This window comes from Schistocerca cancellata, chromosome 5, assembly GCF_023864275.1.
Source record: "Schistocerca cancellata isolate TAMUIC-IGC-003103 chromosome 5, iqSchCanc2.1, whole genome shotgun sequence".
NCBI classification, from domain to species: Eukaryota; Metazoa; Arthropoda; class Insecta; order Orthoptera; family Acrididae; genus Schistocerca; species Schistocerca cancellata.
In genome coordinates, this window is record NC_064630.1 from 623,454,979 (window position 1) to 623,472,772 (window position 17,794).

Genomic DNA, 17,794 nt, shown 5'->3' on the forward strand with positions numbered 1-17,794 from the left:
TATATTACCGCCATCTGTATATGTGCATTTCGCTATCCCATGACTTTTGTCATCTCAGTGTACTTTAATAAACTCTTCTAAAGCCTCGTATACAGCTGCACAAACCCCCTTCAAAAAGTTTGAAATGGCATTTTTAGGTAATGTTTTATGGAAGCAAGCATTAAAAATTTATCTCCTGTAGCTAAATATCTGAAATGTTTCTTGCAGCCGGCCAGAGTGACCGAGTGGTTCTAGGCGCTACAGTCCTTAACCGGGCGACTGCTACAGTCGCAGGTTCGAATCCTGCATCGGGCATGGATGTGAATGATGTCCTTAGGATAGCTAGGTTTAAGTAGTTCTAAGTTCTAGGGGACTGATGACCTCAGCAGTTAAGTCCCATAGTGCTCAGAGCCATTTTTGTTTCTTGCACCTTTAGGCTTGGTGAAATAGCTTTTCGTGTCACTGCGCTGCATTTCTTTATGAGGCACTCAATTTTTTCTTCTGAAATTATCAAATGATTTCTTTATTCTTCACTATCCTTTAACGCTACTTCCTTTAGCAATGTCTCTGAAGCTCCTAATCGGATTCTTCTCAAGATCTACTGTCTCACCAAAAACGACGCGTTCGACGATTGTTACTTAATAGAATAGAACGTTATACAGCCGAAATATTAGAAGAAGAACGAGAATTCTTGCGGCTGCACACCCGAAACTTAATGGAACAGTCATTGCGCCGCCAAAAACTGAAGATTTGCATCAATAGAATAGGGTATTTGACTGTTTGGTGGAAACTGTCTTAAATGATTAATTATGTCATTTTCTGTTCCTAAAATTCAAATAGTTTGACAGCCTGCTAAAACGCCTCATTCGAGTCATGTGATGCCTATGATGTAAGTGGCTAGCTCACTGCTTCTACTGTCATAATTCTAATTACAGTGGTCTTGTTTTGAAATTTACATTTTGGAAAGTGTGTTGTAAATGGTTTGTAGTACCATACTGTACAAATACATCTATAAAAACTCCTGAAAGTTGTTTTTGAGTGTCCCAGAGAATGAGAAGATACGTAAAATGTGGTTGCACTGAACCAGCAAATTGCCGCCACATCAACGCACAAGTTCAATAACTTAATTAAAAAGTGTTGCACTGTGAAATTAACATCAATTTGCCTTCGACGAAGGATAGCGTTATTCAACCAAATTAAAGTCCTGTCGTTTTATCGAGCTACACGTCAATTACTCGGTAGCTCAGTTGTTACTGACACGGTAGCTCAGCGTGTTCGTTCAGAGAGGCTCCTATGATGTCCGCCCAGACCAAACGCAACGAACATTAGAAGAACAAAAAACAGGTTTTTAGAGAGATAGACAGTCGAATTTTATAAGATGATGTCCTTAGATCGTTCGTTCGAATCTAAGATGGCAGAATATTTTAACTTACTTGAAAACGACTCGGCAGTTGTCTCATGTGAAAACTAAATCATATTTACAAATCTTCATCACACCGATCAGAAACAGAATATTATTGTGTTTTCCATGCTATTTACATGCTCTTATATTTGCAATCGGTGTTTACACATATCACGTTCAAAAAGATATTTTCTAGTTAATGGGACCATACACTTTTTACTTTATTACTTTATTTTTATTCTGTCCAGCTAGCATCCTTATTGTTTAATCTTTTGCAGTTTCATCACCTTATATAAAGATAAAGTAACTTGGCTTCAGACACTAACATTAGTTTACACTCACAAATATCACAGCCCTTATGTTTGTGTCAGCTGCATGTTGAACTCGCTTTATATCTCTCTGTATAACCTCATCGTCTACACTTCATTGTACTGTGGGCGTATGGTGATATCTTCACTACTAGCAATGCTTTCCAAAAAAGAGAATTGTTTGTACGCAAAGCAGTGACGGATTTATATGGGGAGCGCGCCCCCCCCCCCCGCCCCCTCTTGCGGGGTCGTCCTTATTGCCACCCACTTCGGCCCCGCCAGTCAGCCTGCACGTCATTCATTCGTTTCTTTTGTCAGTCGACTCAACTGAATCGAGTTATCCAGTAGTTGTGCTTTCCTATGTAGCAAGCATGTCAGCGGCATCCGGTTCGATACGTTTCTGTCTGGCACATAGGTAGCTAACACATACCTACGAGAAAAGTCAAGGGCATTCTAGTGACCTCGATACGTTAATCTGTCTGGTATTTGTTCGAGAAAAGTCGCGAATATTCTACTGTTTTCTTGCACAGAGAACCTTCGATACTTAGAGTTATAAATACGGACTATTCGTCGAATAGGAAGCTAGTTTAGATTCAAAAGCAGAAATATGAAGACTGAAGAATGAATAAGTAAAAAGTCCTAGTTGTAGCAAGTGCAAGTGTGAAGATTAGTCAAGAATGAGAGTGATCAGTTGATTGTGAAGTATTAATAATAGTAATTCATAGTAATTTCTCAGTTAAAATATTGTTACGAGAGGAGTTAGGTATGGGAAACTATTGATGCGTACATCTCCAGTAATATTTATTTACTTATTGAGTCCTTTGATCATATTTAGTACAGTGTTCAGGATGGTATTGGACTTATTACTAAATTCAAAATGATACATATTTAAATAATCATTTTTCAACATGCTACCAATTTCAATAGTTGTAGTTCTTACAATGATACAATGTTACAAATTACAGTAGCTTTAGTTCTTAACAGTTATTCTGGTCCAAGTATTCCTTTACTGTGTAGAAACAGCGGTACTGTAGATATTCTCTGGCAGATCTTTCAAAAGCACTAATATTTTGTAAGCATTTTATACTATTTGATAGTCTATTACAGAGTTTAATACCCAGATAGCAAGTACCTTTCTGATAGAAACTGGTACTGGCTGGGAGTACATGCAAGTTATATTTTATTCAAGTATTATAATCATGTATATCTTTGTTTTTTAAAGTATTATCATCATTTCCAATCATATACTTTTTTATGTACATTAGTGTGTCAATAATAAACATACACGGTAGAGGTAGTTTATTCAGTGCTTTAAATATTAGTTTGCAGGACTGTCGAGCACCACTCCCTGTCATAATACTAATGACTCTTTTTTGTATTCTGAAAGTCCCTTGAGCTGCTGGGGAATTTCCCCAGAATATGAGTCCATACTTGAGATGGGCATTGAAGTACGCATAATAAGCATACAATAGTGCCTGTTCATTTATGCATCGTTTGAGAACCCTAAGAAGATAACAGCCCATGTTCAGCTTGGCATTAATTTGTTCTATGTGTTTGTCCCATTTTAAGTCTCTTTGTATCCAGATGCCAAGAAATTTTGTAGCCTCATCATTTGCAATAGGGTGTTGATTGATTTTTATTTCTGGATATATCAGTGTGGTGTTTTGGTGGTTATGGAAATTTAAGGCTACTGTTTTGTTGTAGTTTATTATCAACTGATTTTCTGCTGTCCAATTACTTAGATGTTTTGTAACTGTGTTTACTTCTTCTTGTATATCTTCATTTTTTGCTGCTTTTACCAGTATTGTTGTGTCGTCAGCAAACATTATTACTTTGTGGGAATCAATATGTATATCCAAATCATTGATATATAAGAAGAAAAGTAGGGGTCCCATTACCGACCCTTGCGGTAGCCCTTAAGTGATTGGGCTTTCTGATGATACATATTCTGTGATTATTCGTGCTTTATCATCTATATGTCTGATGGATACTTTTTGTTTACGGTCACTGAGAAATGAATGAAACCAGTCATTAGCCAACCCCCTAATGCCATAGTGCTCTAGCTTCTTCAATAGGGTTTTGTGGTTTACCATATCAAAGGCATTGGTTAGGTCCAAAAATATACCTGTTGTTTATTGTTTTTCATCTATTGTTTTTAATACAGTAGATATGCATTCATAGATTGCTGTCTCCATTGATTTCTTGCTTCTAAAGCCATGTTGAGTATTAGATAGCACACTATTTTTGTTTGTAAGCTTTAACAACTTACTACACATTTTTTCTATTACTTTTGAGAAACAGGATGTTAATGTAATGGGACGATAGTTTATTACTTCATCTTTGTCACCAGCTTTGAAAATAGGGATGACTTTTGATATTTTTAGTTGATCTGGAAAGATACCTGCCTCTAGGGAACAGTTGCATAAGTGAGTAAGGGGGTCAATTATATTTTGGATACAGAGTTTTAGGATTCTGTTCGGTATACCATCAATTCCTGCTGAGTATGTTGTCTTTAGTTCTCTGACAGCCTTCAGTGTCTCCTCCCTGCTTACTTAGTGACTTCCAAGAAGATTCCTAAAAACGCATCGTTACTATGTTATTTTTTATTATGGTAAAAGTAAAGGTAGCTCAAGATACCTTTAGCGCCCCCTCCTTGAGGTTTTTCTGATCTGCCACTGACGCAAAGTAAATGCATGTATGATCTGTTGTTCATTTCTCAGACTCAGAATAATGTGATGCTATACACTTATAATTGAAACAACAGTTACGATCAGTTCTTGCTAACGCAATTTTCGTTATTTCGTGTAAAACTTCTTTGATTAGAACATATACCCTCTTCAGTTACAGTCGGATAGGCTATCCGTTGCGACCGCCTGCGGAATGTAATATCTCTGTGAGTGTATTCTAAAAAGGAAATCGGCACAAAGTTTTGCCAAGAATAATTTTATTGTGTTTTGGGTCGTAGCTCATGACTGATAGCCGACCATCAAGTTACAACATACGGACCCATTTGCAAAAGTTCTACAGTTCCTTGGTTTTGAGCGTGTTTGGTGATGTTATAGGGAGCAGGGTAAAGACTGTCGGTCGTTGCACATATCGCTGCTCTAAATGGTTAGAGCATCAAGGCATCAACTTTCGCAAGGCTTCCACTATCATGGTTCACAAAAGTCCTTTCTGTTGTTACTTGCGTTTTCCATCGCTAAACAGGCTTGTAGAAAAAGTACGTGAAAACCTCGTAACTTCGGCTAGCGCTCCTATCACACACGTATAGCTTCATCTTATTAGTCTGTGACGTCACCAGAGCATCAGCCAAGAACAAAACGTTTTCGATCACGTGACCACATCTTGATATTTAATAATTTTTAAGCTTTAATTACATAAAAATAACACATATTTTGTCAGAATATTGACCGTAAATGCAATTTAAATGTTATATTCAATCAGAATAACAACAATCTGAACCATATTTTTAACATATGTAAATATCCTGCTGTTCGTAGTTGTTCTTGTAACATAACTGTTACAGCACTATTTTCGCGCCCTGCTACCTACAAAGCCAATGTCATATTGAAACGGATTGATCCATTTCATTTGAAACGTATGAACAGAAGATGATTCAAGTCACATTCACGTTCTGCTGATCAACTGAAATCAGTCAACTAAACTTGACTCGTGAGAACGCGCCTTTACTCTTATGGAGAAACTGAAAGGTGGCTGATGTGGGAGTATCTCGCGCCAGTAAAACACCTGACTGTGTGGCGTTGCAGACCGGAAATGTCATCACTTAATCATACCAACCCGGCTTCAGAGAACGCCTGGTTGTTCATGTTCTATCATTATGAAAGTAGCTGCTATAAGACGTGCTACACTCACCTACTCTCATATCGCTTGCTTCCTTCGTTGTTTTTTGTTTTTGCTTCTGTTGTTTTATATTTGCTGCTGGAATTTACTTATTTCTTACATAATTTATCCTGTTAAAGGTATGAATACAGTAAGCAGGTTGAAAAGGATGTAGGTCGCAGTAAATATTCGGAAATGATGAGGATTGTGCAGGGTAGAGTAGCGTTGAGAGCTGCACCAAACCAATCGTCAACTGCAGATAATAACAACAACACTGTTATGGTGACAATTGTCATTATTTAAACAATCTGTTATTCTTTGAATCCTAACTTCTTAAACAGGGCTTGCAGGATTTTCTAGATTTACATCCTTTATAATTCTAATGGCCTTTTTTGTATTCTGAAAAATCACTTAGCTGTTGCCAAATTAATCGAGAATATGACAGTATATTAAAGGAGGAAAAGAAAGTAGGCCTAATAGATAGATACTCTTGATTGTTTTTCTGGTGGCACTCATATTTTAAATAACAATGAAGCTGATGCTATTTACATTTACCATCACTGACTCAGTGACGGAATAAGTATGCTGGACCCGACAGCCAGTCATACACCTAGATCTCAAATTCTGACACGATAAGCAAATACTCACTAGACATACAGCAAGCTAATAAAAGTGGTTTCATCCTTCACAAATTAATAAACCACTGTGCGTGATAAACAGTTGCTTAGAAGATACACTTTCTTCTGTGAACATTTTCTTCTTTGTGTTAATCTTTGTGGAAAGTATACAATACACTAACAGTATTCCAGTGGTAAACAATAAAAACAGCCAGAGCTATCAAAGGAATATTTAATACTAGATGTGACTGAATCGTATGGCCACCCTTCTCAGTGATTTGCATTATTAATTGTATTATCACTGTGTTCCAGAATATGCCTTAATCCAAAAGTAAACAGAATTAGGGTGGGTCATTATCACACTGATGTAGTGTACACAGACCTGACCCTGCAGATGTTAGTAATCTACATTTCATTTTGGACTGAATAAATTTCAATAGTTTTAACTTCGCTGGAATGAAGATGTCAGTGAACTATGTTTACCAGTCATACAGACGCCTTGAAAAATACGAGAGTTTGGTGTCCTACCCAGTTGTTAACAGAGAAGTGTTTGTGAAATTTTGAAGGCTTTTTACGTGGTTTAGGCAGACAATCATACAACATTAAAGCAATTTACGGGCATAGACTAATAATTACATTTAAAATATCTGTATAACTGTATTTAAAGTAATCCATAATGTTGTATTAATTTTGCAGGAAAAGCTTCAATACCGTAATGTATTTCTTAATATTTAATACACAATGATAACTTACTTGACCTCGTACGTGACAGCAAATGACTATTGTTTAATATTGAGTCTGCTTCTACGGCGGAGTCACATACATGTGTTATAAAAGTAAGAATCACTTGCTATCTTTCTGTCGGTTCTTAAGCACAAATGAAGTGTAATTGGCAGCGTATTTTTCCATTTAATAGGAATCAGCCATTTTAGTACATTCGACAATTTGTTTAGTACTTATAGATGACTGAGGGATCAAAATTGGCAGCGTATTTTTCCATTTAATAGGAATCAGCCATTTTAGTACATTCGACAATTTGTTTAGTACTTATAGATGACTGAGGGATCAAAATGAGGAAAACTACTATAGGCACAAACAAAGTTGGCACTCAACGCGTTATTTCCAATTTACCGTAGCTTTTGTCAGCCACTGCGTCGAGTGTCAACTCTGTTCGCGCGAATATACAACCATATTAGAATTCCTCGTTCGCTGTTCATCTGTCATTGCGGTCTGGCCAGCTACAGTACAACCACAGTCTAACATAGATTGTGGTTATACTGTGGTCTAGTCTAGCACATAGTCACGTGATACCGGTTTCAGGTCCGAAACACATGTTAGACTGTGGTCCGAAACGTCAACGCGGCTAGTCGTTTATTCGTTTTGCTGGCGCCAGACAGTCCTGGCTGATGGGAGCTCCTATTTACTCATGTGACATGAGTCATGTCATTCTGCCGAGTGTGCTACGCTTGTGCGAAGTAATATGAAAAGCAGTGGTGTCTCGCCGTAGAATCAGATTCTGTTCGTTTCTACTAAATATTTCAGTTCTCGTATCCGAAAACTGAACAGTAATGACAAACATGCATATTTCTAGCAATAAATAAAGTCTTTTCTAGAAAAATTCGTTAATAGCTAGGCAAACAAAAGTTCTTATCCCCGTACAACAGCGAGAAGCAGCTAAACAAGTATAAAATGTAAAGTTCCTCTTATACCGGGCACATACACCTTAATTACTTGAAGAGCGTAGAGGTTGCTTATTTTCCTTCTGTTGCTACTTTCGTAGATGTTTTAGGAATTAGTTGCATGCTGCATCAATAAAGTAATATTTAGTGCTCGATGTTGAACTGTTGAAACAAAATTACGTTGTAGCCAGAAAAACACTTATATGAGTAGTAGTTTCGCAGTAAACTATCTTTACTTGTGCAATGCCGCACATCGAACAAATGTTTGTTGCTGATGGAGTTAGATTGTTAAGTATACGGTGGTGCTGCTTATGTACGGGGAATTACAGCATTGGTGCCTAGTACTTTCCGCTATGCACTCTACAGTGGTTTTTCGAAGAACAGAGCACATATTGTTATTGTAAAAACCTTGGAGATCTTGTATACTTTTATTCTTCTTTAAACAAACTGCAATCGAAGTCATTTATGGTACCGTACAAACAGTTGTCCACAAAACGTATTGTGAACATTTCAACCCAGAAGCACCACCATTTCTCTCCGAAGAATTAATTTAAAAGGAAAAGAAAAAGAATGAGCGGGATAATAGGTATCAGGGTACGAGTTGAAAGATTACAGCGGACAGAAATTTCTGGCAAAGCAATTTTGGTATTTGTTCCTCTTACTGTAAGGCTGTGGATGTATTATGGTGGAAAGCAAGAAAATACATTCAGCAATGGTACAAACTTAGGGGAATATATAACTAATGAAAAAGGAGAACATTCACACAAACAAACTTAACTTCTGCATCAAAAAGCCAAACATGAACGGCAATTCCCGTCTTATATATTCAACACACTGCACATTTTCCTTCATTTCCTTTTTCAGTGTTGCTGCATGTTTAAATATTTCAGGTGCTTCAGCCTAGAGGAGGTTGGGGGAGGGATGGGACTCATACCCAACATTTTATTTAGTTCTATCTAGTCTCAATGAAAAAATATTTTTCTTCAACTGTCAGACAGAAATCTTCTTCTGTAATTGGTTTATTCTTTGTTTCTTGAGACAACCTCTATCAGACACAATTCCCTTTCCTGTAAGTGCTGGATATGTAATGTATTTCTTGGCTTGCACATTTGCTTTCACTTTTCATTTGCTATAAAAGGTGTAAATCAGTGACACTAAAAACATCTTACACTGTCTTTTTTTTTCCCAAAAACTTCTGTCATGAACACCATTATGGTATGCTTTTAAGGTCCTTGGCCATTATCCTGCAATTTGAACATGGTTTCAAAAATTAAGCAGTAGTGCAGATAGAATTAAGTTAAGTACTTGCAAATTTATGGCACGAAATATGCCTTCCTAAGTTTTATCTTAAAAGTATGGAGAGGCATGTGAAGATGAGCTTTTATAAGAATTTATTCATCTGTGACAACTTTCCTATTAACAGTGTGACCAAAAACAAACACCACTTAAGGAGCCTTGTATTATATACACTACCACATCCTTTTAGAACTCAATTCTGATCTCGTGATATTTTTCTTTTCCTGAAGTGAAAAGAAATTTTAAGTTTATTTGTTTTGTGTTTCTGAAACTATGTCTAGCTATTAAACACACTTAAAATTCACATAGTTTGGTAAGATATGATGAGCTGTTCTGCGAAAATTTAGGTATAAGTAAATGCACTTAACATTGTAAGGATAATAATAATGATAATGAGAAGTGCTGGCATAACTTACGGAAGAGTCCGATGCCACCAGTCTGTATTGACCCACGATGTCAACAAGATGGCGGAAACCCCTACTTACAGCTTATGCATTATGGTAAACCATAATGTCACAACATACAAATGCGAATACTCCAGAAATTGAAATGAATGGGATGACAGCAGGAAGTAGGGGGTTTTGAGGTGGAGGGAGAGACAAGATAAATATACGACAATACAAAAAACAGCACCATCCCAAAATGTACGTCATCTAGAAAATCAAAACAAAAGATTCTCACCATACAACATTATGTTACGAACACCAAACCTCAGGAATCGTACATTTCACATGACCTGTATAGTTCAAACCGACCTCTCGATGCCAAAAAACCAAGACACACCCAAAACACAGCTCAAAATGCCGAAAACCCCAGATTCGCTTTACCAATTAAATGCAAACAAAAAAACTATTAGCCGAAACAAACCTACTCCAAAAAAGCACGCACATACACAAAAATGAAACAAAATCCTCCAAAAAACCCCAGGCTCCCAATCTTTCTCCCCCTTTAACCTACACCATCTCACCCAGTACCACTCCTAAACACAACACTCATAAAGAAACAGAAAAAATATGAAAAACATTAAAACAACCACATATTACAAAACACAAAAAAAGTGTTTCATATCATTCCAGGGGAAATTATAGGTCCCACTTATATCCTTCTAGATAAGGAAAGGTGATCATGAAGTTAAGTCGTCATTGCATTTAGAATTAAGGCAAGAACAGCCTATTGTGTGGGAAATGTGCAGATGTCAAGGGTTTCATGGGTGCAGCATAACGGCTGTGCAGAAAATGATGAACAGGGCAGCACAGGGGTCGGGGTTGCCTACTCTTGGTAGGTGCAGCCCAAAGATATGTTATGGTCATTGAATGCTACCACTAATTATCTGCAAGATGTTATAAAATAGTGAAAATTGTGTTATTCTGTTATTATTAATGAACTATATAGCTGGAGATGAGATCTTGTCTTGTGGAATAATGTATACCTACATAAGGAGAAGAGACAGTTAATTGAAGACAGGTTTTTGTCATTTAGTTAAGTTGAAAAAGATAAAAAAGTTTTTCTTTTAGCGTTAGGGTGCAGCATAAACTGCTAGGAGAAGTAGTTTGATGTAACATGGTGCTTCAGAACAGAGTAGCTGGTCCGAAAGAGAAGAATTAAAAGGCAGAGGTAATCAATTTTATTTAGTTCCATTATGGAAGATAGGTGAGAAGGCTGCAAATCTAGACTTAATCCACACCAGAAGAGAGACGTGAACACCTCATTGTCCCCCCTCCGCAAACCCAACACATTCAACTCACAACCCTTGGCCTATACAATCTCCCCACTGACCTCAAAAAACACATTGCTTTTCTGGGACACACTTTCATCAGCAATATTTATCTAAATGAGATTGCAAATTGGAAGAGCACCTCTTTCCCCTTCCTACAACAGATCTGATGCACCCTCCTCTCCTCACCCCCCCCCCCCACCCCCCAAACTTCCCCTATACTTCATATATATTGCACAACTTCCTTACAAAAAGAAAATCTTTCCATTGCACATTTATTCCTATTTTATGAACACAAAAATATAAAGATGATCCATGACAAAGATAATGTGTAAATAAAACTATCTCCTGATGTCCAACCTAGATCACCTGAATGACATGCTTCGGGTGCCAAACATTGTAACGGCAACACTGCTAAAAATACAAGTCCCTGGTATGAGAAGCTGGGACTCTAAGTCAACTTCATAATCTCATCACACATGACACATCATGGAGTCAGCAATCAAGCCAAACACCTGCAAAAACCTTATTGTCATCATTGCCAGGTGCAAACAGGAGAGAATAACTATTAAATATTTCTGACATATCCATTACTAACAAAAAGTAAGAAAAACACTATTACATTTTGCTCCATAAAAAACACACAACACTAATCATACCTAATACAAACACAAATTCATAAACCCCCTAAACAGGCGGCACAACACACGCTTCCTAAAACTCACTGGTGATACGACACTCTCTTCCAACAACTACTTCACAGAATGATTACACATCAGTCAGTTGACGGAATACCAAACATAACACAAACAACTACAAACATGAACATCCACCACAAGAGCACACCACTAAATACAACCACCTGTCATCTACAAACATGACCTGACTCGAAAACACCATGCCACAGTGACATCACACAACACCTTTATGTCACAGGTCAAAGCAGACAGGTGGAATCAGATGCTTCCCATGATCCAAGTCGATAACACCAGAAAAGTGTGTAGGAATGACTGCTAATAATTTAAAGTACTGCTCTGCTGGTAGTTAGGGTTTGAACCTAGCTTTTATACAATTAACACTGCTACAAAGTGACAAAAGTCATTCTTTTTGGTGGACCCAGACAAACACAAACCATTGCGTTTGTAAAACAAGAGAGAGGTACTGGTACAATGAGGTAAGAGTAATGCTGGATGGCCCAATCAGTTGCAGAATAACACATTTTTATGGGTCTATAGCTATGATTGATCATTAAATGAAATCATTTTTAAGGTTTTTTATGTGAAGCAGTATTGTGAGAAAAATTGTGAAGACTTGTCCACCAGTATGTAATTTCTGCTGTAATTTTGATGGGAATAAAGATAATTGTTGTGTTTATAACTTAGTCTTTATGAATTAGTTATAATTTATTTTATTCATGTATCAAATTATATCTCCACTGATTTCTTTTATCTGAGGTTAACATTAGATCAAGCCAATAACATATGGATCCTTTTTTAATTCAGCGATAATGTATTCATAATTTCATATGGTTACATTTGTACATTGATGTTAGTGCTAGTAGAAACTTAAATAAATTAAAACTGAGATCCGCAGGACTATGTGCTGTCAGTAAGCAACAAGGACTGCAGAGAAAGTGTGTTTGTACTTGATTGGTGGTGAGTCACAAAAGTGGAACTGTGCTAGCAAGTGTTAATGCGTCTCATTTACTTCAAACAGTGCAGTATCAGAATGTTGATGGGTCCAAATGGGTCAAAAATGATGACAGTGATGTGTGTGTGGAACCAGTGGATAGAAGTGTATCACATGTATTGACATGTGGATGGTGGTAGTGGACCTGGCTGTGTGATCACAGCAAGCTACAACCACCTTCTTATGTACACATCACTAATGAACTGTAAAAATTCGTTCACACGGTATGTCATGTAGCACTGCAATGGTTGTGGACATGTTCCCATTGATGGTGTGGGTTGGACTCAGGACAGCATGTCATTGTGCTAGTTGGTATCGTCCAGAAACCACAAATGCTTGTGATAACAATGTGTACATGAATAGGCCTACCACTGCTGGCATACTAAATGTCAAAATATAGTTTTCCTAGAATGAAATGAAATGTCATGTGGCTAGGGCCTTCTGTTGGGTAGACCAGTTGCCTGGTGCAAGTCTTTTGAGTTGACGCCACTTTGGCGACTTGCACATTGATGGGGATGATATGATGATGAAGACAACACAACACCCAGCCCCTGAGTGGGGAAAACCCCCAAGCCAGCCAGGAATTGAATCTGGGCATTCGGCCTCACTGACCAGTCACATAGTGAGGCGGACTTTTCTAGAATAAATGACCAACAGTGATGATCACATATTGGTCAGGCATTACTGCTGTGAGCACATTGTAACAACCCCCACAGACAATACTGTCCATCAATAAAAATGGCTCACACCTGAACACTGCCATCTGTGTCATGTCTGTAAAGTGACTTTACTACTCGTCTCTTTAAATGAAAACCCGCAACAATCCTCTTCTTTAACCTGGCATGTCATGTCACATATGTCTGCACCAGCTTACCACCTTAAAAACTGTCAATTCATAATAACCAAATTTATATCTGTTCACTCATTCTTATATTTATATGCACAAATTTGGTATGGAGAAATAGTATCTTTGACTTCTTTCAGGAAAAATATCTTTGACATTATATGTACTAAAGCAAGAAAACCTTTGCATTTTGAAAATAATATTGCACTTATAATTGTCCCATCTATCATCATCATGTACAAATGCGAAAACGAAGTGCAGTATACATAACAATAAATGACTGGTCACTGAAAACATTTATCCATAAAACAAATATTACTTCCTCACAGTCTATGTTTACTCTTCTGTTTATTTTGCTTCCTGTCCAGTCATTGTGTTCAGCTGCTCTGAATACAAAAACTCATTAGTTGGGTCTATAACTTCAATTTAAATGTACACGGTTTTCTTTTCAATGTGTTGACTAAACATTATTTTAATATTATTACAATAGATTTTTAGGTTCTGCATTCAAACTTGCTCTGTGAAGTACTTCTATATGTTGTTTAAGTTCGTCTGCACTACAAGTACACAACGAAAAATCATTTGCAAAACACAGTTTGTTTTGATATATCCACTGAGATCTATTTTCTGATTTGAAAATGTGAAAAATGAAGAATGATACTCACCAGACAGAGTAACAGACAGGCACACATAAAAGTTGTCATTCCATCCTAGATTATCCATCGTGTGAAAAAGAAGAAAATATTAGTTAATGTAGCATACCTGAAGCATTAGCAAGTTTCTATTTCTCTCAGATCAGATATAATTTAACAACAAATGGAAGAACTTAATAGAGCATGTTGAAAAGTGCTGTAGGACTGAAAATCACGTACCAGTATATGAAAGGACTAATGTATTGGAATGAAAATAGTGCAAATTAACATGTAAGTCAAGAAATGATTGATTGGTGTCAATGTCAAAAAGTTGATGGCTGAATAGAAAGAAAATAAATAAATAAATGGCGGTATGAACACAGTATGAGTTTCATAAACTAAATAAGATTTACAAAACTATGATTTTTTATGTGCCTGAAAAGGATTTTACAATCAGTGCGTTACCAGTTCTGAAGAAAAGCAATAAAACATTGAATTTTGATGTGGAAACTACTCAAAAACCCAGGAGCTTGGTAAGCATGGGGAGATGACTGTTAGGCACAGTTTCCACTGAGGCGATATGATACAATACACGATGCGACTTGTGGCATTACACAGAAGCAACCTACATTAGTGTAGCACATAGAAACATAGTTGAATTGACTTAACTGGTTAACACTGAGATGGCAGTGACACACCAGCATCATGTACCTCCATCATACTGCCAGAACAACATGATATGCTGGCTGCTCCATACAGCTTTGTTATATGATACACTGGGAGGGGTGGGGAGAACCAAATTTCGAGCCACTGCATGTACCTGCAAAAAAATTGCTTTATGTAAATGAAACAAAGTTACACCTATCATTCTACTTAGTTTCTTAGAAAAGCTTTTACTTTTTGCATAAAAAAATAAAAACCGCAGTTTTTTTTAGATTTGCATCTGTTCTCCACTGTGCAGTCTTTCTCATTTGATTCTAAGGAAACTATTTGGTGAAAAAAAATGAGTTTATCACATCCTATAGTCTCCCATCACAGCTTGTTAATGAACTGGTTTTCTTTTCGCTACTGCTCATAGTTATTGTGTTACTTAAAAAAAAAAAGTAGACCGTCAGGCAAATTTTGAAAAGTTTGCAGTGAAGAATGTAGTTGCTCGCCACTTTACGTTTGGGGCATTTTAGGGCATACTTTCTGCATACGGAATGTAGCTAACATTCAACGCTGGAAGGAGAGCAATGTCTCTTTCCAGTCCCAAGTAAGTGATACATTTTGATGTTTGGCCGCAACAAGCTATGACTGCCATACTTGTTACAGGTGCGCACTATGTGGAATTGTGGCCCATTTTTCTCTTTAGTATGTGTTTTGTGAAGTTGGTTACAGCCACATTTAACATTGCTTTAAGGATTGTTTTCATTTTATTATAGCTTCAGTCATGAAACATTCAGTAACTGTTTTTGTTCACTTATTGTTGAACAAAAGGCAATTGTTCCAGGAATAATGAATGTGAAATTGGATTTTGCTAGTGATATAACTAAAGCATACTCTGCTCTGGATGTCACCACCTCGAGGACAAATTTACTGAGAGAGGATTTGAATCTGCAGCAAACTTAAATGGAAGAGTAAGAAATCTGTGAGCAATAATAAACACTGATGCAATGGTTAATTAATCTGAGGTTTTACTTAAGGCAGAATATGAGCTTTCCTTTGCATGTGTAGTTTTGTTAATTACATGGCTCCATATTGATTGTTGTTTTCAGTCGTTTTATATTCTTCTGAAACATGATAAAACGAACTAGTCTGCTGCTGATGACGCTTCCATGTGGAGTACTTACTGAATGTGTTGTTGTTTAATGTTCCATTTTTATTGACATAAATACCACTATTGCTGATGACATAATTGCCTAAGTTGATGATGTTGCTTAATTCACGTGTTGCAAAGGAATCAATGTCCCTACTGGCACTTGTTCACACCTTGTAAGAAATTGTAATGCATGCTGCCACCGATGCATTCATGTTGTCTTGTTACTTGTTGTATCACACCATTGGGACTACTAGTGTCGCATGTATAAGCATTGCATTGCATGATCTTTGTTGTAACATGTTGTATTGCATACTGTATTGTCCTAGTGGGACCCATGCTTTAGGAATTGCTGGGGAGATCAGAAAGCAAACAAACTGATCAGGAAATGGACTGGAGTGGAAGATTTGATTAAAATGACATTGAGGTGAGTGGGGCACATAGCCTGCAAGAGGATGATTTTTGTGAAATTCAAGCTGCATGCATTAGTGTTTGTGCGAAAATCAGTATCAGTATCAAGGGTGAGGAAAAACTTACAATTGGGTCCTTCTATTAACTACCATATACACATGTGCAGCCAGGTGTAATTGAAAACTTTGGAGAAAACTTCAGCTAGCTAGTACACATGTCTCCCATTCACATTTTCCTCATTGGAGGAAACTAATCATCCAACAATCTATCAGTATAATTATTGATATGGTTATAATAGAAGGAAACATTCCCCGAAGGAAAAATATACCTAAAAACAAAGATGATGTGACTTACCAAATGAAAGTGCTGGCAGGTCGACAGACACACAAACGAACACAAACATACACACAAAATTCAAGCTTTCGCAACAAACTGTTGCCTCATCAGGAAAGAGGGAAGGAGAGGGAAAGACGAAAGGATGTGGGTTTTAAGGGAGAGGGTAAGGAGTCATTCCAGTCCCGGGAGCGGAAAGACTTACCTTAGGGGGAAAAAAGGACGGGTATACACTCGCACACACACACATATCCATCCACACAATGTGTGGATGGATATGTGTGTGTGTGCGAGTGTATACCCGTCCTTTTTTCCCCCTAAGGTAAGTCTTTCCGCTCCCGGGACTGGAATGACTCCTTACCCTCTCCCTTAAAACCCACATCCTTTCGTCTTTCCCTCTCCTTCCCTCTTTCCTGATGAGGCAACAGTTTGTTGCGAAAGCTTGAATTTTGTGTGTATGTTTGTGTTCGTTTGTGTGTCTGTCGACCTGCCAGCACTTTCATTTGGTAAGTATAATTATTGATTTAGGTTGTGATAGTGACACGACATTGGGTGAAACAATACTAAACAATTTCTGTGAAAACTACCTAGAACAGATGGTTCAGAAGCCCTCTCATGATGGAAATATATGAGATGTTATTGAGAAAAACAGACCAGACTTCTTTGAGGATTCCAATACAGAAACTGGTATCCATTACAACTGTGATTACTAAATACGAAGTGCAAGCAAAACAAGTTGATAGATATACGTGTTCAGTAAATTAAAGATGTAGTTGTGTCATATCTCAATATGGAACACACAGCATTTATCTGTGGGCACCTGCATGTGGAGGAGCTGTGGCTCTAGTTTAGGAAAATAATTAACCATCAGTTAGATATGTACCCATTAAAACAGTATGATGGGAACCTCCATGATATGCAGTCTCTGTAAAGAAATTTTAAAGAAACAGCAGAATAAGTGTATGATAAAGCACAGTGCCATAAATAGAGAGATGCTAAAAAGGGCAGTGTGGGAAGCCTTAAGTAACTAATGTGACAGAATCTCACTGAAAGACCTTTCACAAAACCAGAATAAATTCTGGTCAAAAGAGGCTGTCAGTGGCATGTAGGTTAGTGTCCATACTCTCATAGATGACTGAATGACAGGTATCAAAATTTAGGGTAACAAAGCAAAAGCAGAATTACTTACCTTTGTTTTCATATGTTCCTTTACAAAGGAAGATCTTCAGTACTTCCCTGTTTAATTGTTACA

General features: G+C 37.3%; 1 protein-coding gene across 6 annotated transcripts in view; it reads left to right on the top strand.

Moving 5' to 3' along the window:
- The first annotated feature begins 1,918 nt into the window (after nucleotides 1-1,918).
- Nucleotides 1,919-17,794, top strand: part of LOC126188057 (sialic acid synthase) — an 80,473-nt gene continuing 64,597 nt past the window's right edge. For 2 of the 6 annotated variants that reach the window (XM_049929496.1, XM_049929500.1), the window contains exons 1-2: nucleotides 1,919-2,483; nucleotides 15,493-15,630. Coding sequence is in view for 1 of the 6 variants with exons in the window: in XM_049929494.1 (XP_049785451.1) it covers nucleotides 15,612-15,619 (8 nt within the window). In the remaining 5 variants the exon portion in view is untranslated. Of the gene's footprint in view, nucleotides 2,484-7,501; nucleotides 7,838-15,492; nucleotides 15,631-17,794 lie in introns of those variants that run through there. The other 4 variants (XM_049929494.1, XM_049929499.1, XM_049929495.1 and 1 more) reach the window with 3 other exon arrangements.